At 39.5% G+C, this 22628-nt stretch overlaps 1 protein-coding gene across 24 annotated transcripts in view; it reads left to right on the top strand.

The window, feature by feature from the left end:
* Nucleotides 1–22075, top strand: part of cacna1db (calcium channel, voltage-dependent, L type, alpha 1D subunit, b) — a 76023-nt gene extending 53948 nt beyond the window's left edge. For 7 of the 24 annotated variants that reach the window (XM_081608853.1, XM_008414825.3, XM_081608839.1 and 4 more), the window contains 28 exons: nt 3020–3126; nt 3379–3466; nt 3627–3734; nt 3820–3872; nt 4646–4792; nt 4962–5163; nt 5270–5428; nt 6095–6205; nt 6377–6454; nt 7005–7088; nt 8462–8503; nt 9274–9402; nt 9998–10063; nt 10205–10296; nt 10394–10553; nt 10676–10803; nt 10922–11018; nt 11118–11220; nt 11513–11614; nt 15089–15219; nt 16551–16667; nt 17177–17616; nt 17969–17995; nt 18299–18594; nt 18898–19010; nt 19105–19239; nt 19878–20063; nt 20891–22075. In XM_081608853.1, the coding sequence (XP_081464979.1) occupies nt 3020–3126; nt 3379–3466; nt 3627–3734; nt 3820–3872; nt 4646–4792; nt 4962–5163; nt 5270–5428; nt 6095–6205; nt 6377–6454; nt 7005–7088; nt 8462–8503; nt 9274–9402; nt 9998–10063; nt 10205–10296; nt 10394–10553; nt 10676–10803; nt 10922–11018; nt 11118–11220; nt 11513–11614; nt 15089–15219; nt 16551–16667; nt 17177–17616; nt 17969–17995; nt 18299–18594; nt 18898–19010; nt 19105–19239; nt 19878–20063; nt 20891–21184 (3795 nt within the window). In that variant the 3' untranslated portion in view covers nt 21185–22075. The remainder of the gene's footprint in view (nt 1–3019; nt 3127–3378; nt 3467–3626; nt 3735–3819; nt 3873–4645; nt 4793–4961; nt 5164–5269; nt 5429–6094; nt 6206–6376; nt 6455–7004; nt 7089–8461; nt 8504–9273; nt 9403–9997; nt 10064–10204; nt 10297–10393; nt 10554–10675; nt 10804–10921; nt 11019–11117; nt 11221–11512; nt 11615–15088; nt 15220–16550; nt 16668–17176; nt 17617–17968; nt 17996–18298; nt 18595–18897; nt 19011–19104; nt 19240–19877; nt 20064–20890) is intronic. The other 17 variants (XM_081608854.1, XM_081608847.1, XM_081608848.1 and 14 more) reach the window with 6 other exon arrangements.
* The last annotated feature ends 553 nt before the right edge of the window (nt 22076–22628 follow it).

The raw sequence follows: 22628 nt of genomic DNA, 5'->3' as shown, positions 1-22628 counted from the left end.
ACTACCGGTTACATTATGTGTAAAAAGGAACCATTAATTCACCTTAATTTGGACAAAAACTTGTTTTTAATAACTTTTTCCAAGAAGAAAACTAAACAAAACAGGCATTGTGCAAATTGTACTGCTATCGGTAATACTATCTTTAACAGACTGATAACATATGAAGGCTCTGAAGAGGCTAAATAATGCAAAGAGTAAAAATAAAACCTCTCAACATTGCCAAAAAAATTCAAGTATAAAACTTAACATTCAAAGGCAAATACAGGATCCATTAAAATAAACAATCCTGAGATACTGAATGAAAACTTCCTGTTAGCATGGCGGCTAGCTGATTACTGCTAGTTCTGATTGGCTGTTTCTGACTGAGCGGAGTAATTATGCAGAACAGAGAGGAGATCGATAAATTTTTCAGAGATTATCTCTCATGTTAGAACAACGAAAGTTTTAATACGTATGTAAAATGTATTATTTTAAGTTAGATGCTGCAGCTTTAAGCAGAGGTTCGGTGTTAGAGTCTCTACCAGGTGGAGCGGAAGCGAAACTCCGTCTGTCAAATATTACTACCTGTAGCGCGTAGCAGCGGTTCAACAGCGAGAACAGAAAAAGCTTCTTACATCGCAGCTCGAAGACTTAAATAATTTTGCGGGTTATTTGTTTAGCTTTCTGACCGTCGTGCTAATCTGGGTGAGTGTTTGTAGCTGTGCGCTGCTTTACCTGCCATCTGATCCTCGTGTCCTGACCAGCTGCACAGGCAGGCTGCGAAATGAGATGCAGGTGATCAGTTTGTGTGATCGGCAACAAGAGACCGGGATCGGCGATCACAGATCAAACACTTTTTCACGGAAATCGGCCGATTATGATCGGTGGCCGATCGATCGGCACACCTCTAATTTCCAGTTATTAGCCTGTTAATGTCACGACAAAATCACTGTGACAATAGCACAAGTTTAAACAAGTAGCTATTTTTTTAATGGAAAAGAAAATGGTCAAAGATGTTTTTTTGTTGCCTCATAAATACATATCAGAAAATTTGAGATTTAATTAAAAGTTATTAGACACTGTGATTAAAAATGACATGATGTGCTACCAAAATTATAAAATGTATTTTCCAGTATATGCTCCAGTGTATGCTGGAGACTCTCCAGTGTTGAGAGTCTCATTCATTGTCCCACTGTTGGAAATAAATCAATAAAATAATGTGGCATTTTTTACAATTATTGTCTCAAATTAAGATTTAATTAAAAAAATTATTAAGAAAAATTAACAATTATGAACATATTTAAAGGAAAATACATTTATTTTCAGGATTCTTGCATCTTTATCAGGGGTGCCTGTAAGTGTAGAAGTAAGTAAAGATCTCCAGAATAAAATTGCTTTAGTAATTAAACATTACAGAGTTTTCAACGTTTAAAAAAAACAAACAAACACAAATTATGGTAGTTTTACATTTTTTCTATCTTTTTTTTTTTTAAACTTTTTGTAACTTTACTGCCTGACTAAATATTAGAGTCAGAAATTAAATGTATTTTTTTTTTTGCTTAGCATTTTTGCAGATAATAAACTTAATGATTCAGAAATAATCTACGGTAGTCACAGTTACTGTTCAGTCCTGTCCCCCATCTCGTTTCTCGCTGCATGTCAGGTAGCTCTCCCTGTTTAGATTAACAGAGGACATGTGTGTTACAGTGTTAGGATTAACCTGTGTAGTGAATAAATGTAAGGACTTCTGCTCTCCTTGTCATGTGCCAATATTTTGCATTGTTTGTAGCTCACATGCGTCTGTCAGAGTGTGTGTGTGCAGAACTGCACATGCATGCATATCTGTATGTTTTCAATTTAAATGCATTTGTTTAGCAAAGTGCATAAATCATGGGCCAGGATGAAATTTTCACTGTATGCTAACTATGTTCAAAGGCTTCACAGTATTTACACAAAAGTGTGAAAAAAGTACATCATGATCTGACTACCTTATGGAAAAAATGCTGCTACAGAAACAGTGATAATACAGATAATACATGAATTGACCCCAACTCTTAATCACAGTTAACTTATGATTGAACAAGGAGGGGGGGATTCATCATTTGAAAACTGTTTTAGTATTTATTGAAGTTATCTCGGTCTGATAATAGAATTTGTATGATGTGGGACACATCAGTGTATCAAAAAACAAAAATAAAGTCTTTGAGGCTGCAAATGTTATTTCACAGAACTGTAGTTTCCCAAACAGAAACAATTTCCAATAGTCAAATTTCAGTTTTTGTAAAGTGTCGTGTCCCTCATTCACTCAGCTGACCAGCAGTGTGTAGCAACACTGTGCTGTGTTCACTCTGTGCTTCAAAAACCTGCAGAAATCAGCAGAGTGGATCTTTTTATGTGGCTTCTTGTTAAAACTTCCCCTAAAAAGCTTAAAGCTGTTAGATTGTAGTACTGGTGTCGAAACCATAACTTTTTATAAACGTGGTATATCTTGATTGTTGCAATTAGTCCAGGATTAATTATGAAATTGTAAAAATCAACGATACATTCATTTGGATTATACTAAATACCATTACTGGTGACAAAAAAAATCAGTTATTCAGTTTCACATACAGTTTGGAATAAACCTAATAAAAAAATAGTGGAATATGCTAAATGTACGTGAAAATTAAGATTATGTAACCGGTGGAAAGAGAGGCTGAGTAGCACCACACTAGATGATTGACCCCGCTAAGACCCGCCTCCTGGCTCTGATTGGTTGTTTCTATTTTGTACTGGGAGCACAGGGAGAAAGCAGAGGAGCTGAATTATCTGTCTCAAGCCATACTGTCAAGACATACTGACAGTTTCAACAAATATGTAAAAAAATTATTATTTATAAAAACTACAACTTTAACCAACCGCAGTTAAAATATGTAAGAATTAAACATATATATATTTACTGTTTCTTAAGTTAAAAAATGAGCCTGGGTCAAGCTGTTGTTTTCTCTGCTGTGTTTTTGTGTGTAGATTTTGGTGTAATTTTTCTCTCTTACTTGTCTAGATGACGGCATTCGGAGCGTTCCTGCATAAAGGGGCGTTCTGCAGAAACTACTTCAACCTATTAGACCTGCTGGTCGTTGGCGTGTCTCTCGTCTCCTTTGGCATTCAGTGTGTATCCTCCCATCTCTCTGCAGAAATGATTTGTTTTTCTTGGAGAAAATCACATTTTTGCCTAATGTTGTCAGTAGGTTTACCTGAGTAGTTTGAGTTTTAGCTGAAGATATTTCTTGAAGTTGAACATGAATGTCTCTTCTCTCATGTTGGCCCTGAAAATCAGAATAGATTATGACAAGGTTACTTGATTTTCCTAGTAGCACTTCAGATTATCTCAACTCGTTGTGTTTTTACCGCCCTCCGCAGGTCCTCTGCCATCTCAGTGGTGAAGATCCTCCGTGTTTTGCGGGTTCTCCGTCCGCTCAGGGCCATCAACAGAGCCAAAGGACTGAAAGTAAAAACAAACACTCAGTGAGGCCTGACGCCTGTGTGTTTCTCCACATGAGTGTGTCTGGTTCTCCCTGTGATCTCAGTGTCTCTGTGTATGCCTGTGGCTCTGTTTCTGATGCAGCTGTGTATTTGAACTGACAGTTCATAACTTGGTCCCTCTGCAGCACGTGGTGCAGTGTGTATTTGTGGCCATCAGAACCATCGGCAACATCATGATTGTCACCACCCTGCTGCAGTTCATGTTTGCTTGCATCGGAGTGCAGCTCTTCAAGGTACAAGAGCACAAAGTCGTGCATGAAATTTGTGTCATAATATTATTTTACATAAACCCCCGCTGTCCTACCTTATTTTTTATAGGGTAAATTCTACCGGTGCACAGATGATGCAAAGTCCAGCCCAGATGAGTGCAAGTTAGTTCTTCTCATTTCTTTCTGGGTCACAGTTTTGCTTCCAAGGAGCAAGATATGATTTTGATTTTGGCTTTTTTTCTGCCTAATTGTTAGCATAATCATTTTGTGTTTTATTAGAAACAGTCTTAAGGTTTTTTTGTTTGAAAAGTTGTTAAAAAAACAAAACCTCTTACATATTATGTATTCAGGTTTAAAAGGCAGCTAAAATCAAGGTCTGTCCTGGTCCATCGTCAAGGAAACTTAGCAAAGAACCGATTTTAAATTGGACCTTTAAATGTCTTATTGCAAAGTCCCTAAATAATACAGGCTGTCAGTGTCAGTGTTCCTGAACAGCAGGAAATTGTTTTAAATTATCAGCTGGGCTAATGCATCGTTTAGGTCTCAGATCTCTGTTGAAATTTTGTTATTTGTAAATGTTTATGTTTGTGAAGATAAGATTGTTTAAGTGCTGTAGCTGTTTTTTAAGCTTGACATTTTTTTAAATTATTTGTCCTCTGCTTATCTACCCTCACACTTGTCTATGCAGACCTTGGACATGTGGTGACATTCAGGTCAAAGGAATATACAGGAAATGAATAGACAAGCAGCCGAAGCTGAAACAAGTATGATGAGAGACCTTCAGAAAGCTTAAAAACTATTAAAGCCATTATAAAATATTACAAGAATGTCTTGCTGCCTGGAAGCAAATAATAAAAAAAGCAAGGAGAAGTTTAAAAGATTTGGACAGTGTTGTGCTTGTAGATTAAGTGTCTAAAGATGTTTTTTTAAAATAGGGGGACATACATTCTTTACAACAACGGGGACACGGCTCTGCCCATGGTGAAGGAAAGGATCTGGTACAACAGCGACTTCAACTTTGACAACGTCCTCATGGCCATGATGGCCCTGTTCACCGTCTCCACCTTTGAGGGTTGGCCCACGTGAGTATTGGTCCACTGTCAGTTCAAAAACCTAAGCAAAGTGATGTTTACAGCTCTGTCAAAGCTGATGGTGACTGTTAATCTTATCTCATAGTTGCTGATGTGTCACAGGGGAAAATTTATGTGAATGAAGCAGGTCGTGCTCAGTGGATCATGTTTGTCCCCGCAGTCTGCTGTACAAGGCCATCGACTCCAACAGGGAGAACTTGGGCCCCATCTACAACTACCGCATCGAGATCTCCATCTTCTTCATCATTTACATCATCATCATCGCCTTCTTCATGATGAACATCTTCGTTGGTTTCGTCATCGTTACCTTCCAGGAGCAGGGAGAGAAGGAGTACAAGAACTGCGAGCTGGACAAGAACCAGGTCGGTGGCTGCCGAAGGAGATTGGCTTCAGAGGAATCCGTAACTCTTTCCTGGTTTTCACTCATGAGTCTGTCTGTCTCTCTGTTCACCCTCAACAACGCCACAGCGACAGTGTGTGGAGTACGCACTGAAAGCTCGCCCTCTGCGCCGCTACATTCCCAAAAATCCCTACCAGTACAAGTTCTGGTATGTGGTCAACTCCACTGGTTTTGAGTACGTCATGTTTGTCCTGATCATCCTCAACACGCTGTGTCTGGCTATTCAGGTATGTTCTCCTGGTAGGATTTATCATCCCAATTTTAAACACTTGACTTAATATTGAACTTCTTCACATTTGGTCACATTGCAACCATAAGAAATGTTTGTCGTTGGGGTTTTATTGTGACAGACCACCACAAAGTCACACATTATGAACCAAAAAAGGAAAAGTTACATGATTTTCACAAGGCATGTACATTCTGTCCAGCTTATTGTGATTCTCGTAAAGAAAAATCAAGTGCACTCGGTTGTCTATAGAAATAATCTAATAGGTGAACGAACAGTCACCATATGTTTAATCTCCATATAAACGCAGTTGTTTGTTCCAACATGCACTTGTATTCATCATGCATGAGTTACATTTTGTAGAACCACTTCTTGCTATAATCCAAGCTGCAAGTCTTTTGGATTATGTCTCCACCAGCAGCTTTCTATATCTTGAGACAAAAACAAGATCTGGACTTTAACTGGGCCATTTTAAGAGAAGAATATACTTAGATTCAAACCTTTCTGTTTTAGGCTGGAAACAACAAAAAAAAATTCTACATTTTGTGAAATTTATAAAAACAAAAAACTTTTCCTTAAAAATCCAGTGCTTGTGTTCACATTGATCAGTTTGTGATCGTAACAATGTCAAATGAATACTTCTAACGGTCAGCTTGTCTCCCCTCAGCACCACGGTCAGTCTCATCTGTTTAACTACGCCATGGACATCCTCAACATGGTCTTCACAGGAGTTTTCACAGTGGAGATGATCCTAAAGCTCATTGCCTTCAAACCCAGAGTGAGTGTCTCATCCTGCACCCTCTGCTTTCTCCCGTTAGAAAACCTTTTATATACTCCCCCCCACAGTCTGATGTTCAGTCCTCACTTTGCCTTTTCCTCGTACCTCATGCTCCCTCCCCTTGTTCCCTGCCTCCCACCCCCTGCTGGCTGTGTATGTCACCGTATTCAGGGCTATGTCGGGGACGCCTGGAATGTCTTCGACGCTCTAGTGGTGATCGGCAGTGTAGTCGACATCATACTCAGCCAGGTAGAAAGATGTCAGACTGTGCAGCTCTGTCAGCTCCTCTTCCTGCTCCTCCAGATGTTACTTTTGCTTTTCTCCTTTGAATCCTTCCTAAACCTGTTTCCTTTTTCCTGTCCTTTCCTTCCTGTCCTATCTTTGTGTGGGCCAGTATGTCAACATAAAGGCTTTTTGTGTGTCAAAATCTTTCGCCGCATTCAGCGTCGGTCACTGTAAAAAGCAAAAGTTTCAGTGACTGAAACCATACTTATGAAATCAAAAATGTTTTTTAATTTATTTTATGTTCTTGTTTCCTTCTTTTAGCCTCAGCATTCACATAAACAAACACAAAAGGATTTATGACAATAATTGGCTAGCTACTGCTGAACTTTAAATGCCTGCGCTCCCACAAACTCTGACAGGAGGACTCTGACATTCATCCTGTTTTACTGAAGCTCAACTTTTTGATGTACTTTTCTATCTGTCAAACGTCTTTCCTTTCTTACCTTTTCTTCCTACTTGCTTTTTGTCTCTGTCTATCCTCTTTTCTGTGTGTCTCTGTTGCCTGTGCTTGCAGAACTATTTTGCTGATGCATGGAACACGTTTGATGCCTTAATTGTTGTGGGTAGCGTGGTTGACATTGCCATCACTGAGATCAATGTAAGTAATCATCTCTCACACGTCTTTTCTGTGTCGTTCCCTGCAGGAGCGCCTTGTTTTAGCATCAGAGTTGCATTCAAGAGCACAACCTTCTTCTTGTTTTTTTTATTGGATTTTTACAATGGTAGCAACAGATTTTATAGACATACACATAGATATCCACTTCAGTTGTTTGTTTTAAAAAAAGAGAGGCACATCTGTTCAAACTCCATGTTGTTTTTCTTTTAAACAGTTGTCTTTGAATGCAACTGAGCTCAGCTGTTTTACTTGCTATCAGCATTTATGTTTGCATTTCCTTCAAAAAGCAGCAACGTTCAGCGCCGCTGCTGCTGCTGCTGCTGTTGCTGCTGCTGCTGCAAGGTTGCTCCATGTCCTGGTTTGTGACTCATGTTAGCTCTGGTTTCATGCTTCCTTCCTGTCCGCAGCTAAATGTTGGTTTATCCTGAGTGAGTGGTTGGGGGGAAAAACACACTGCAGACGATTTTTAGTGTAGAAAGACAAATCCTACAGAAAGAATTGTGAATGTTTTATGAGAGCATGCCTGCATTTCGTCACACATAGAGCAAGGGTTAGTTATTGACCAAAAGCCGGGACATAATTTGGGTCTTGTTTTACATTTTTGTACCCCACAAAATGTTTTTCCTCATAAGTTGTGATATGCATGTGTTTTATTTTTAATCCACTGCCTTGTAAAGGTTGCTCACACCTCATTAACGTTTTCACCTTTTGTCACATTACAACCTCAGACTTTTTAATAGGATTTTAATAGAATCTGACATAATAAACTACAAGTGATACATAATTATTAATTAAAAGGAAAATAGCTCCATCCATCCTCTTACCAACTCAAACCTGAAGCATCATAACTACAAACATCATCATGCTTCACCGGGACAATGTGCAGTTTAAGTCTTATAGCACAAATAGTTACAAAAAAGTAAAATTTTAGTTTCATCTTAACAGAACAAATTCTTCCACACTCTTGTTGTGTCCCCTATATACAGATAAATAAAACAAACAAATAAACAATAATGACTATGTATTATTTTCCTTCCACCTCATTACTTTGTGTTGGTCTAAGATTCCAGTGAAGTATACTTAAGTGCATGATGACAAAGTATGAAAAGGTTTAAGGGTAATAAAAGTGTTTACAAGGCATTTTTACGTATTCGGTGTTCCTGCAGATGTGTCAAAGCTTTTGCATGAGAAGCTTTACACTCCTGATGAAGTTCTCTCAGATAAATTGTAAAGGTTTTCTGCCTGTCATGTATGTGAAAAGAATCTGTATAAAACAAAAGTAGCATAAAAATGTGAAGAATGGTTTGAAGCTGTGCAGCTGCAACTCGAATTAACGTTAGACTTCTGGTTTCAAGTCGGCAGCCATTCCCGTTGTCAAGGTGATAGAGGATCCAGGGGTAAGAATAAGCCCCACCTCTTTTGTCAAGAACGTCATCCCTCTGTCGTCATCTGAAAGCAAAAGCATCTACATCGTTCTGTTGTGACAGTTTTTGTCGAGAGATTGTCTTTAAAGTCAACAAGATACTTTTATGAATTGTAGAATTTGTTGTAAGTTAAGTATTTCAGTTTGTGTTTGAACTGTCGGTATCCCTCACTGTCACAGTCTTGTTTTGGCTCTTTCTGGTTTGTTGCATTTTGGCATAAGTTCCACTTCGACTCTGCATCTCATCTTGTCCGGGCGCATGGCATGATGGCACACAGGATAACACGGAGATGTTTTTTGTTATACATTAAAAATGTTTGACTAAAGTTTTTAAAGACAGATTGCCAACCATTTCTGTTTAAGTGTGACATGGTTGTGTAGTTCAAAGCCAGGCTAATCCTCATGTTGTAGTTCTAAGACATGGTTTGTTTAGCCTGTACTTTTGGGATATTCCGTCTGTTTTGATCAGCCACTGTGTGTAAGTCATTCAGGTCTGTTAATGCTGTGATGTAACTCTCAGTACGACTGCATGCAGGTTGGTTGTTGTCATAAAGCAGGACAATAATACTTTAAAGGTCTTGGATCCACCTCCTTGTTGGTTTGTGCTCCTTTTTAGTTCATTCATGCATATTGAATGGTTGCATGTGTCACTGACTGCATGAATGAATGAGTAATGCAAAGCCCTGGATACTACAAAGGTACTACCACTGGCTTATTGGTGTGTTGGTTCCTCTTCACATCCAGAACACAGAGGACAGCGCTCGCATCTCCATCACCTTCTTCCGCCTGTTCAGGGTGATGCGACTGGTCAAACTCCTGAGCAGAGGGGAAGGAATCAGGACTCTGCTGTGGACCTTCATCAAGTCTTTCCAGGTGAAAAGTCTTAGACCATGCAGAGTTGTGAAAAAGCATTTGCAATCTCACAATCTGTGCCGTTTGTGACATAGAAACAATATAATGCAAAATTTAAATCGTGGACTTGAGCTGCTATCGCAGAAACAAAAATAATTTTCTGCAATCAGACGAAGCTCAGTGTTTGCTTAGTCTGCTGTGTGCTAATTATACAGAGTTGGGTTGTCACAGAGTTTCTCACATGGAGTCTGGGAACCATCGTTTCTGGCTTAGCATTAAGATGATGACAAAAACCTTCGACACATTGAAAATGGAGGAGCGCTGGATTCTTATCTAAGCCCTCCCTCAGCTCCAGTAGACTGAAATTACAACAATTGTCATGTGAATGCAAAAGGAAGTTAATAATTTTCTCTAGGTTATACAAATAATTAAAAGAAGTTATTTTCTGAAAAACCTCTAGGATCTTGTAGAAGTCAAACATTGCTACGCAGATTAGCAGGAATGCTTATTGCTACAAAGCAATGCAAAATATCTCTGCAGTTAACTTTAACAACTTTGATATACGCTGCAGAAAAGAAACTCAATAATACTTTTTATATTTTTTATTCCACAATAGGCTCTTCCATATGTTGCCCTCTTGATAGCCATGCTGTTCTTCATCTATGCTGTAATCGGGATGCAGGTAATCTTGTCTGACGTGTAGATAGATGTTTGGAAAAACTTTCTCATCCTCTACAATGGCTCGTTCCAAATACCCTATTTTTTTAGGATCATATCTGTTACTGTAGCTTTTGAATCTTACTTTAGCAGATTCTGCTTTTAGGTGTTTGGAAAAATAGCAATGGTGGACGGAACCCAAATCAACCGCAACAACAACTTCCAGACCTTTCCCCAAGCCGTCCTGATGCTGTTCAGGTTTGCACATTTTGCAACTTTCCTTAGCACAATCATTGTCAATACTAAGTAAATATGTGTAGCAGCTGACTAAGTCACTTTTCTTAATCCATGTCAGATGTGCTACAGGGGAGGCATGGCAGGAGATCATGCTGGGCTGTCTGCCGGGGAAGCTGTGCGACTCAGAGTCCGACTACAACCCGGGAGAGGAGCGAACCTGCGGCAGCAACTTTGCTATAATCTACTTCATCAGCTTCTACATGCTCTGCGCCTTCCTGGTACTCCTCTGGACGTCTCACCGTTGGCCCTCATGTGTTCACCACAGACCTAACAGTCAACCAGATTTCACAGTAAAACAATTGATGAAACGGTTCAAAAATACTGGATGTTCCTGTTTCAGATTATCAACCTCTTTGTTGCGGTCATTATGGATAACTTTGATTACCTGACTCGTGATTGGTCCATTCTTGGCCCTCACCATCTGGATGAATTTAAAAGAATATGGTCTGAATATGATCCTGAAGCCAAGTAAGGGCAAAAAAAAAAAAAAAATCACAATAAATAAGTTTTTGTTAGGTAATGTTTATTTTTTTGATAATTCTTGGAACATATTAATGCCTTTCCTTTCCACGTAATGTGTTCTTAGGGGTAGGATTAAACATCTTGATGTGGTCACTCTGTTGAGGAGGATCCAGCCTCCATTGGGCTTTGGCAAGCTCTGTCCTCACAGAGTCGCCTGTAAGGTGGGTTTATGCAACTCACAATCTCATATTTGCAGAAAAACCCCTCCTGCCTTTACACTGATGCATCTAAACTAATATGAAGCTTGAATTCTGTTGCAGCGACTGGTGGCAATGAACATGCCGCTCAACAGTGACGGGACTGTCATGTTTAACGCCACCTTGTTTGCTCTAGTCCGCACCGCCCTGAAGATCAAGACTGAGGGTGAGTCTACAGCTCAGATTGTCGAAATCCTACAAAATTATTATTATTATTTTTTATTTTCTCATTGATAATTGCTGCATGGCAGAACAATAACAACAAATATGAAAACTGTTAGGTTAGGAGTCATGATGTTGTTCATTTAGAAAGATGCATGATCCATGTTATGCCACCAGAGGGAGTTCAAATCCACCCAATTCAATGGTCTGTGATGATGTAGTTACAGATGTCATCAGATGGTGTTCTTAACTTTAACTCATTTATTACCACTGTAACATTTTCACTATCTTTGAAGGTAACTTGGAGCAAGCCAACGAGGAGCTGAGGGCTGTAATCAAGAAGATCTGGAAGAGGACCAGCATGAAGCTGCTGGATCAAGTAGTGCCTCCTGCAGGCGGTCAGTGGTCATTACACTCAGGAAAACGCTTTCTGAGACCCAGCCACGTAAAAACATACAAAATGTGTGAAATGCGGGCTGAAAGAAAATGTTAAATAGACAGAGTATTTGTTAGGAACAAAAATGACATTCATTGAATGGGAGGGACCAAATATTACACAATATGACTAAAGGAAACAGAAGCAAACAACTTTCGTATGTTATTTTTTTAGATAAAATTTGGGTCACTTGTTAAAATGTTGATTCTCTAATTCTCTCAATGCCTACAGTAATAATTATTTAACAGATCTTTGCGTGTTGCAGAGAAACGACAATTTTTTAAACCCACAATCCTAATAGTTTATTTGACCGCTTGCCTTATCAATTCTGGGCATTTTTAAATGCCCAGAATTGTCCTAAAAAATTAAAGGTTCATTTGTTGTTTATTGTAGCTCGTTACTTAAATGGTTGCTGTTTGAAACCTGCTGTGTCTGGAACTTTTCCATGTTTGTTATTTTGCTTAAATGTGACTTCCTGCGCCTGAGTAGTTTTTGCAGCTTCCACACTTTGTTTGCGTTAGTTAGTCAGAATCAGTTATGCTGCATGTTTTTGTGCTTTAATTTGTGAATCCTTCTCTCTTTCTTTTTGCTTATGCTATTTTTGTTTCTTGCAAAGCATCTCTCTTCCACAGCTTTCTCCGCTTTCAGTTGCTGGCATTGTTTTTCTTCTCTTTCTGCCGTCCTGAGCTCTCTGGAGTGGTTCTGCTTTGGTCTGGTGGCATGAAACTAGTGATACCTCTTTTTTTTTTAAAAAAACAACTTCAACAAGCTCTGTACAGAAAAAGAACCAATGGCCGCTTATGCACTCTTCTCACTATGAATCTAATGAGTAACTCTAAAACTTTAAAGCACATATTTAAAAAAAATATCTAATTGAAATACTACTGATATTTTTTCTTAAGATAAGACTTAAGAGTAAACTAATGGTTAATTGGTTCTTTTCCTGAGCAGAGCCTCTTGAAGTTTCTCTCTGGCTGTTTCAGGTGAGGTAGAGACGCTTTTTCTTTTCAGTCTATTCAAGTAAGAAACACTTCCATCCTAAAGCGTCCACTTCCATGTGTCACCTTTGCTTGACCCCATTCTGGCAACAAGAGAGTCAAAGAAAGGTGGTAGCAACTTTTGAAGGGAACTCTATTACTCACCATGATTCAGCTGTGTTTTGTTTTTCTGCTCTGCTCCCCATTCTGCTTTAGCAACAGCTTATCTGAGGAATCAGACTCATACCCGATGGGCCTCCCTGCATGGCAGATAGAACGAGCTTGTAGTCACAGCTTCCTCCCGGGTGAACATCCTTTGTTCATTCTGCGAACCCTCGTGATTGATAGTGTAGATCTGACTGATTTTCCCGTGCTCTGCTGTTGCATGGACTTCCTGCTGCAGATTACGTTGCTCCAAAAAATGTAAAAGAAAAAAGAAAAAACATCGACTTTTCTTTCTGTAAAGGTGATGACGGACAAATTGTCTTTTTCTATGACATGAAGCAACAGGAGAGTTTTAAAATGCATTTGCGAATGATTAGATCTTCCTTTGTATAAACACAGCAAATCACTTCTCAGTAGGTTGTTCCAGACATGATATCTTGATTGACTGGTGAAATTGTCCACAAAGATTGGTTTTCTTATCCTCCTGTAGTGTTTTGTACACAAAGAATAAGTTCAGTACTTTGGAAACAGGTTTAAACATTTTTGGACAACCCCAAATGTTCTGAAAAAGTTTGAAAAAGTTGCGTGAGTCTGAAAAATGGCAAAGCACAAATGTGGATCCACCAAACTAAGTGGCAAACAAGTTCACTTCAGATAGAACTCTAGAGTGCAAATATATTTGAAGACAAAAACTGGACAAAGTTGTACAAAACAATTTGAATGGAACTAAAACGTTTCCCGTTTACGGTGTTTAATAATATTAAATAGTTCAGAGATGACAAAGTGTATTTGTGCATAAAGGGCAATTTATGGACAATTTATGTAAATTGGCCTCTAATCTTAAATTTCTGGTAAAGCTCTGGCCTACTGGTAGAGGATTTAATTGATTCTAATTTATTTTTAAGAACTGCAATTATCAGCACCCTATATCTGCGTGCGAGAGCAGTCATACCAGCTTTTACTGATATTTCTAAACAAACACAAAAGGTTAGCTAAATTGGGATTTTTAAGCTGTTCTGAAAAAAAACCTGAATTGCTGCTTAATGTTAGCATTAATAATTGTAAGCATCAGTCTCCGGGTCCATTCTTCATTGTGTCTGAACCTTCATTTTGAATCTAACTTTGCCTAAAATCTGATAACATTTCTAAATGCATCATATTTCATTACAGACATATAAGAAACAAACACAACAACAGACAAAACCCGTCTTTAAGTGTCAGCCGGACACAACTAGAAACTGCTCCCTACGTATTTCCTCAGGAGACGCTTCTGAGCGAAGCGTGTCGTTGGTCGTGCAACGAACACTAATTCAGGAGAATTAGTGTTTTTAAATCAGAGCAATGTTCTGTGTGTGTGTGATGGTTTGTCTGCTTCAAACTGTCGATGCGAGAATACGTCAAGTAAAGACTGTGGACACAAACTTCTCTAAGCAGGATTTTAATTCAGATGGTCACATATAAAAAATGACAGACCCCTGCACTGATCTTACGCTAAATGTTTAAGGATCCCTGTTGATCTTTAAACACAAACTCTTTTATAGGATTCCAGACCGAACCAACACACAACCATATTTGGCATTCCCCAACACATGGCTCTAACTTGACACACACTTTCTGTATTTGGCTTCCCTCACTCTGTGGTGTCGACTATCTTTAGGCACATTCAGGCATTCGTACCCCGTGTTTCTGCTCCTCAGCATATAGAAACACACTTCAAACACACTGAGGCATTTGAAAAAAGATCAGCTCAGGACACAAGCCAATGTCTAATACCAAATTATGTTCACATATCCCACTTTAGATGTTTATTGTTTCTAACAAATAAGAAAAACGGTATTCTGCATACATGACTAACGCTACAAAAGCTGCTAAGAAGAATAGAGTACGAGAGCTGAACTCACCTGCAAAATGTAACTTTATGTTTAACTGCATTCTAAGATTTTTCTCTTCTTTTTTTTGGACACTTTTCATGCTGTTCAAACTCTTTTGTCTGATTTTGGGGTTGTATTTGTAACAAAACCTTTATGGTTGTATTGGTGAGCAACTGTCTAATCAGTCAAGCATCATTAAAGAGGTCATTTTAGTCTCAATAGACTTTATTTTATGATAAATTACTCATAATTGGCCAGATTGTAATGCTTTAGATCCCCCTGAAAACAACCCTAACATCCTCCAGGGTATTTTTGAATGTGGTGTGTTTGGGATCGGCTCGGCTTACAGCAGAATATCAGCAGCGCTGAGGTGTTTGGGTCCTGACGTGGGAGGCTTCTGGTGTGTTTGGTCTGTTCACTTAGATGACGAGGTAACAGTGGGGAAGTTCTATGCCACCTTCCTGATACAGGACTACTTCAGAAAATTCAAGAGGCGCAAAGAGCAAGGTCTGGTGGGAAGGAGGTCTTGGGAGAACACCACTCTGGCCTTACAGGTGAGTAAAAATAGTTTGTATCTCAAACTCTTTGCAGATGGGAACTAAATAAATCAAATAATTAAAAAATGTATATTATTTGATTGAATTCTTAAATGTAGTGCCTTTTTAAATGTCCCATTTAAGGAGTTTTTGTACATTTAAATGTGGAGTTGTACGTTTTTGTTTTAATAATTTTTCATTTTGTTTTAATTGCTCGAGTGAAACAAACATTTTTAGAGCATTAAAGCAATTTCTTCAGTTTATTTTCTCAAATAGAAAATAATACTCTACACTAGGCTTGTTCTGTGGTAACCGGGGTGTGATTGACGGAACATTACGCATGCTTGGTCTCTACAGCAGAAGATTTTTTTTGCCTTTGCTGATGCGGATCAGCAGCACAGCATAACAGCAAGAAAAAATAAATAAACCTGATGATTCTGAGGAACCCTAATCACCACCATGTTATGTTCCCACGATGGAGAAACTCTTTCCCTTTCAGTGAACGACTGCACAGCTTTGGGATTCCTCGGAACAATGTCCTATAAAACCGAATAATGACTGACAATCATGTGGCCTGCTTGGTAGTTTTGATGTATTTAGTTTGGTGCTTTTTCTTGTGGGTCACAAAGTTATTATTTTTTTAAATTATACAAAAACTTATTTATTGTGATTTTTTTTATTTTTATTTGCTTAATGATAAACTAAACATGAACTATTTTAATTAAAATTACAAAACAGTACATTTCTTTTAAATCTTTGTACAGCTGAAACATAAACAGTCATGGATGTTTGCCTTAAAATTGTTATTATTATTTTTAAAAAAGGCATACGATTTTCTACATTTTTTGTATTGATTTTATTATTTAATAGTAGAAGAAATGCTTTTTAGTAACGCATAACTTTTTATGCTATCCTTAAAAGGAGAAAAGTAATAAAATCTTTCAATTAAATTAGTTTATAAGGTTGTACTGTGGAAAAGTAATGCTGTGAATCCCTCTGATTACTTTGATCAGATTAATTGATGGAGAAGGTGGTAATAAAAATAAAGTATTTCAATGAAAACATTGCCACATCTGAGGAAACAAGCAGGTTTCCAAGTACCAACACTAAGTATTTTCCATGATGAACAAACACACCCACACAGGACTGTCTTTTTTCTGTTTTTGTTAAAGTAATTATTTGGCTTGTTACATCCTAATCTTCTAAAGTGATTCTGTAAAGTCAGGTTTAACATTTAAAGCTATAGTACTCACCCCAACAATAAAGCTACTCCTTAAATTTGATTTAAATCCATGTTTTAGTCCCTACATTCATAATTCTCACACCTTCAAGTTGTTCTTACTTTGCAGGCCGGCTTGCGCACCCTGCATGACATTGGACCAGAAATTCGCCGAGCCATATCATGTGACCTACAGGAGGAGGGGCTTGTAGATGGAACAGGAGAGGAAGAAGAGGAGATTTATCGGGTAAAAAAAATTTTATATAAAAAATTAATGTATTTTTTAAATGTACTTCCATTTGGTTGTACTTTCTGCTTGTAGAAACAGTCCAAGCGCCGAAACAACCACCCAGTTGTTTTTTGGGTCAAAGACGCTTCATTGTGCAAGTGTGCATTTGCTTGAAGACATTTTGACATTTAAAACATAAAATTTTGAGGTTTGGCCCTAAAACAGCTCATTCCTAAAGGAGCTCAAACTGATTTCTCCTCATTACAGAGTACAAGTTGAAAACTCAAACTCTGAGAAGGATTTTTTGCAAAAAAATTTAATGAATATGTTTTGTACAGCCCATATGGTAGCTTGTTCAAGGAAGCATAATAGATCTCCTTTAATGTTTTAATGTACACTTTGATTGTAAAAAAAATACGATGGTTGGTTGAGACTTCATAATAGAAAAAGGAGATTAGTCAATTTACAATCAAGTAATCTGGTTTGTTGGTCTTTGCTTTTTGTTAATGTCTGTTATCTTCTCAAAGCGCAACGGCGGCCTTTTTGGGAATCACGTTAACCACGTTGGCACGGATCATCCCCAGCCCACTACCGTCACGCAGCGCCCCTTACAAATCCTGCCCATCTACTGTACTCCCTCTGCCGCGCCCACTCAGATTTGCAGGAGAGCCAGCAGCAGCGACAAGGAAGGAGAGACGGAGATGAACTCCTCACCCATCCACTACAACCATCATCCTTCCCCTCATCTGTACGATTACCCTCACTGTAACTCCACCTCCCCTCGGTCCCCGATACCTTCCAACGCCAACCTCAACAACGCCAACGTGCCCTCGCTTCTCTCGATGTCCTCTGGGAGGCAGCAGACGTGTTTATTACAGAGATGTCGCCCGTCTTCAGCAAGAAATAGGTCATCGACATCTTACAGCAGGGGGCTGCACAACAAGCAGTGGAAGTCCCACTCCACAAGGTGGGTTACAGAAACCGCATCCTGTTTTAGTTGGCCTGTATTCACAGCTTTGGTTAAAATGGTAGCAGTCCAACATCTTTGTTAAGTTTGATAAAACTACTATTTTGATCTCAACTGAAAAATACATCTAACAGGTAAAATATTATGACCAGTTTATTCTGCAAAGTGAATTCTTCTGATCGTGCGATCGTCCAGGTACCTGCCAAAGACGGTCTGCAGTTCCTGTGTAAAAATCCAGAATCGAATCTGTTTAAAAAAATTATAGACCTTTAAAATTTTCTCTTGTTTCCACTGCTCTGCTTATACCATTCATCTCTGCCTGAATCGCCTCGTCCTTCTTTAAATGGATCAGGACGCGCTACTATGAGGCCTATATTAGGTATGTAACCAATGCAGCCACTGAAATGACATACAACGTACAGCTTCACAGCTTTTGATGCCGAATCTGTTTTGGTTCAATTTGCAGTCGTGCTGATAAAATCTGACATCTTTGCTCTCAATCTAGCCTGGTAAAAACCGGCCTCATGTCCTGCAGTGTTTGCTTTGTGCAGAGGGGCTGTAAGCCAGAAATAGATACTACTCTCAATCTAGATGAGAGATTCTAAGAAATGACAAACTGGGTGAATGGAATGGAATTTAAAATAACCAAAATTACAATACGTCTGTGTGATTTTGCTAACAGGTCAAAAAATGGCGGAGCGCTTCACCCGACCATTCGCCGAGAGGAGCCAGGTGGCAGGGACAGCGATGAAGAGCGGGAGTCTGGGGAATACTTCAGCGGGGAGGAGTTTCACGAAGACGACATCATGCTTACCAAGGACAGGTTATCCAAGTCGGACTTCCATGATGCTGCAGACGGAGATTTGGACCCTTTCAGGGACGACTGTGAGTCCGAAGGTTACTGTGACGACGACAAGCAGCCGATATGCCAGGATGACCGGCGGTCGCCCAGGAGATGGTTTTTACCGTCCCCCCAAGGTTCAGCTGCTTTCACTTTCATATTGCTTTTATCATTAAGTTGCTTGAGTGATTGAACTTTTTCAGATCTGCAAATACTGGAACGTTTGACTCAAAGTACCTTAATATTATTTAATTTATATATTTTAAAATTATTTGTAGTAAATTGCAGCACGTTATATTTGATTTGACTCTTCTGTGTTTAAAATCTTGCTTGTTTCCTCTTTTTCATTCGACATTATAAAACAAACAATATGTTTTTTTGAGTATGTCAGCCTCAAAAACCCTGAGTCTGAAAGAGTTTCACTTCTTGTTTCCTCTAAGCCTGCAACACACCAACATTCAGCTTTGAGTGTCTTCGCAGAAGAAGTAGCACAGATGAAGCTCCTCCATCTCCGTCATGCACAGCTCTTCCACTGCACCTGATGCAGCAGCAGGTACACCTGCGCCTGTAGCGTGAGGAGTTGGAAACGAGTGAAATGTGGCCGATGCCCCGACAGACACCGGTTTTGTCTCCTCTCTCCCGTTCAGGTGATGGCAGTAGCCGGTCTGGACGCCACCAGGATCCCACGTCTGTCACCTACCAGGTCGCTACGCTCGTGGGCCACGCCTCCCGCCTCCCCCATCAGCCGTGACTGCGGTCCCTGCTACACCCCACTCATACAGGTCTGATCGACGGTGGTCGACCGTATGCATCGCTGTAGAAATGCAATTTTAAAATCGGGGGGTCCACACATGTCTAAAAAGTCTGGGACTTTTTCATCTCATACATGGAATTTCCTGTGACTTGTGTCGTCCGTATTGCGTTCTGTGATTTGAGGTGGATGAGGCTGCCAGTACCTAGCTGCTAATGCACACTTGCTAGCTAGCTAGCTTTTTTCTGTCTATCCGTAAATTTTTGTACAGCGCTGTATCCAGTGTGAGAAGCACAAAAAGTGCTGCCAAGAGCCACAAACAAACCCAGGAAATTTCACACTTTTTGCTACGCTTGACCAGTCCCTAGATTTATATTCTATTAGGTCTTAAACTTAATTTAAGATGGCATTAAAAAGGTCTTAAAAAGACTTAAATTTGACATGCTAAAACCTGTAGATGCCCTGAAAACAATGCCTTAAAAACAGCCAGGGAACTCATGAGTTTTAGAAATTCAAACTGTAACAAAAACTCATCACTTCTTTATTCATACATTGAAACTAAATAGTATTATTAACTTATGTTTTTGGCTGTTGCTAAAAGAAAAACCCAGTCCCTGCGGTTGCCTCGCGGTTTTCGTCAAGGCTAAAGTGTGTAGTGTGTGTGTTCAGGTGGACTGGCGCAGCACTGGCAGTGTGGGCAGCATCCCTGGGGCTGTGAAGAGGAGTTCTTGGTACACCGACTGCCAGGACGGCCTGCCCAGCCGCAGCCACTCACCGTCACGGCTGCAGCTACCCGCAGAAAGCTGCTCACACTTCCTGCAAAACAGAGGCAGCGCTAGCAGTCTGGTGGAGGCTGTGAGTAAATCAGTAACTTAATGTTGCTCAGCTTTGGCCAGCAGGTGACTTGAAAACACACTTTCCCTTTAGTGAAGGACAGTGGTGGCAGCATTGTGCCTTTCTTGAGTTGACTGAAAAATGAATGGAGCTAAATTCAGGACAATGCTGGAATAAAATCTATCAGAGTCTAAAATGTGTCAGTGTGGTCCACCTTCCAGCAGGCTAGAAACCCTAAACATCCATTCAGATTGACAAAAGGCATAAAAGCTTATCCATGTGTTGGAATGGCCTGGTCAAATCTCATACCTACTTGTAGGTAAACATTTACTTAAATAGCTGCCGTTCATTCGTTCTCTTTCCAAACCCGTCCTACAGTAAAGAGGTGTCTTGGGTCACCAGCCTATTGCAGGACGTTAGCAGCTGTTTCTACCTTATTCAGTTTTTTTATCAATTGCTGCTTCTAGATTATAAAATTGCTAAAAATGTCAATTTGGACCATGTAGTTATGAAAACTTAGTTTTTTGTATGTACATCCTAAAGCAGAGTTACTATCATTATCCAGTCATGGTTTAATCGTTACTGAAGGATAATTTATTACATAAAATGACAAAAATGGCTGCTGGTTCTTATGAGTTTCTCATCTTTGCATTCTGTCCATCCAACAATCAGCTGTCGTCCTCAGTAATCTTGATAATTCAGCTATTTAATTAGTTCCATTTTGGTTTGTCTTAGCTGCTTTCACACATTCTCGCCTTCTGATCTGATTTTATTTTAGTTTTGTTTTTTTTAAACTGTCTTTTAATATTATTATCATGATCTTCCGTTTCTCCCTCATCCCTCCTCAGGTCCTGATCTCTGAAGGTCTCGGGAAATACGCCAGGGACCCCAAGTTTGTGACAGCGGCCAAACACGAGATCGCTGACGCCTGCGAGATGACCATCGACGAGATGGAGAGCGCTGCCAGCAACCTGCTGAACGGCAGCATGGGCAACGGCGACGTGGCGGGGACGGAAAGCGTCGGCTCCGACTCGCCACTCGCCAACGCGCACCAGAGGGACTACAGCGACGAGGAGCAATACGTGGCCGTGAAGTGTGAGGAGGACCTAACGGACGAGATGATATGCATCACTTCTCTATAGCAGCGACTCACCGCGGACTCTGTCTAGTTTCATTGAACGTATGGGGAATGTCTCAGCAGGCCCTGTGGAGAACAGAAAATTAGAAACAGGGATAAACGCGAGAGCAAAGTGCCTTGTTTTCTTTTTCTGCTTAGTAGATTGCAGCTAAAGCGGACACATGGTTATAAAAAAACAAACAAAGAAAACCTGCTGTAAAAGAATTAAGGAGACATGCATCTACACGCCAGCTTCCCGGAAGGCAGGCCAGTCGTTAAAACTTGTTTTGTATTTTCCTAATTGACGTCAGTTGGCTAAAACCTTAAAACTTTGGGTTTTAGATTCTGAGGATGACATAACTCGGCTTTAGTGAGGATTACACAAGGCCATAAATCACATTGTTTACTACATGAGGAGCCAACACAACAAAAACAAATGTGCCACCACTCACCACCTGCACACACAAGCAGGAAAATGAAATAGACTTCTATTCTACTGCTGTGTAAATAGTTTTAGACGGCTAAGCGTTTCTAAATCTTTCTGCCTGGTTTGCAGTTCAGATGTCAAAAACTGATTGGTTTTCCAAGGATTCCTGAAATTAGTTGCATTTTATGTGTATAAAATGTGTGATTTTACCCCTCATTGGTCAGAACTGATGAAAACATATATTTTTGTTTGCTTGTCTGAATTGGAGGGAACCAAAGCAGGAGCAGCTGAGACGGTGCCTTGTGAAAGTCGCCACGCCTCTTTCACCTTTTCCTTATTTGGTCACATTAGAACCACATTAGAACCTCATTAGAAGAACCTCATTAGAACCACACACCTCGGCGTAGTTTACTGTGATTTTACTTGATAGACTAACAAAACCGTGCATATTTGGAAACAGGAAGGAATAAAATAAATTTGTGTTCGTCATTTACAAGTATGTTGTGCATTCGATTTCCACCCCTTTTACATTGACACCCTAAATAAAATCAAGTAAAACAGGTTGCCTCCAGTTAATGGGTTGACCAATTGTGGAAAAAATTTATTTGTCAAGCAGTGTTAGGTGAAAATCAGTCAGGTTTATTAATATCTTGGGCAAAATGAGATCTTATAAGACAATCGCTAATGAACAGGTCAGAGTCAAGGCTTAGAAACCGCAGGGTGGAAAAAGAATCATAAATCAGATCTGAATGTGAAACCGTCTGGATCTTTGCGCAACTGAAATCATTCCTCTGGGGGAAAAAAACTTCAGTGTGTTGGCACAAACTTCCCTCTGACAGAGACATCAAATGATGACATAATAATGCAGTTAAACCCAATGTTAAATAAGCAATGACTTAGATTTCAGTTTCTATACGTACAAACCTAAAGGAAGCGAAGCGCAGCAGCTGTATTTACAACAGAAACAGAGTCTACAGAATGTTGGCTTTACAGTTTTCATTCATTTTCATGCGTTACTTTACATAATATCCCTGTAGAACCT

This window comes from Poecilia reticulata, chromosome 7, assembly GCF_904066995.2.
Source record: "Poecilia reticulata chromosome 7, P_reticulata-male-v2, whole genome shotgun sequence".
NCBI classification, from domain to species: Eukaryota; Metazoa; Chordata; class Actinopteri; order Cyprinodontiformes; family Poeciliidae; genus Poecilia; species Poecilia reticulata.
The sequence above is the reverse complement of the archived record's forward strand: the minus strand, read 5'-3'. Positions and strand labels throughout refer to the sequence as shown.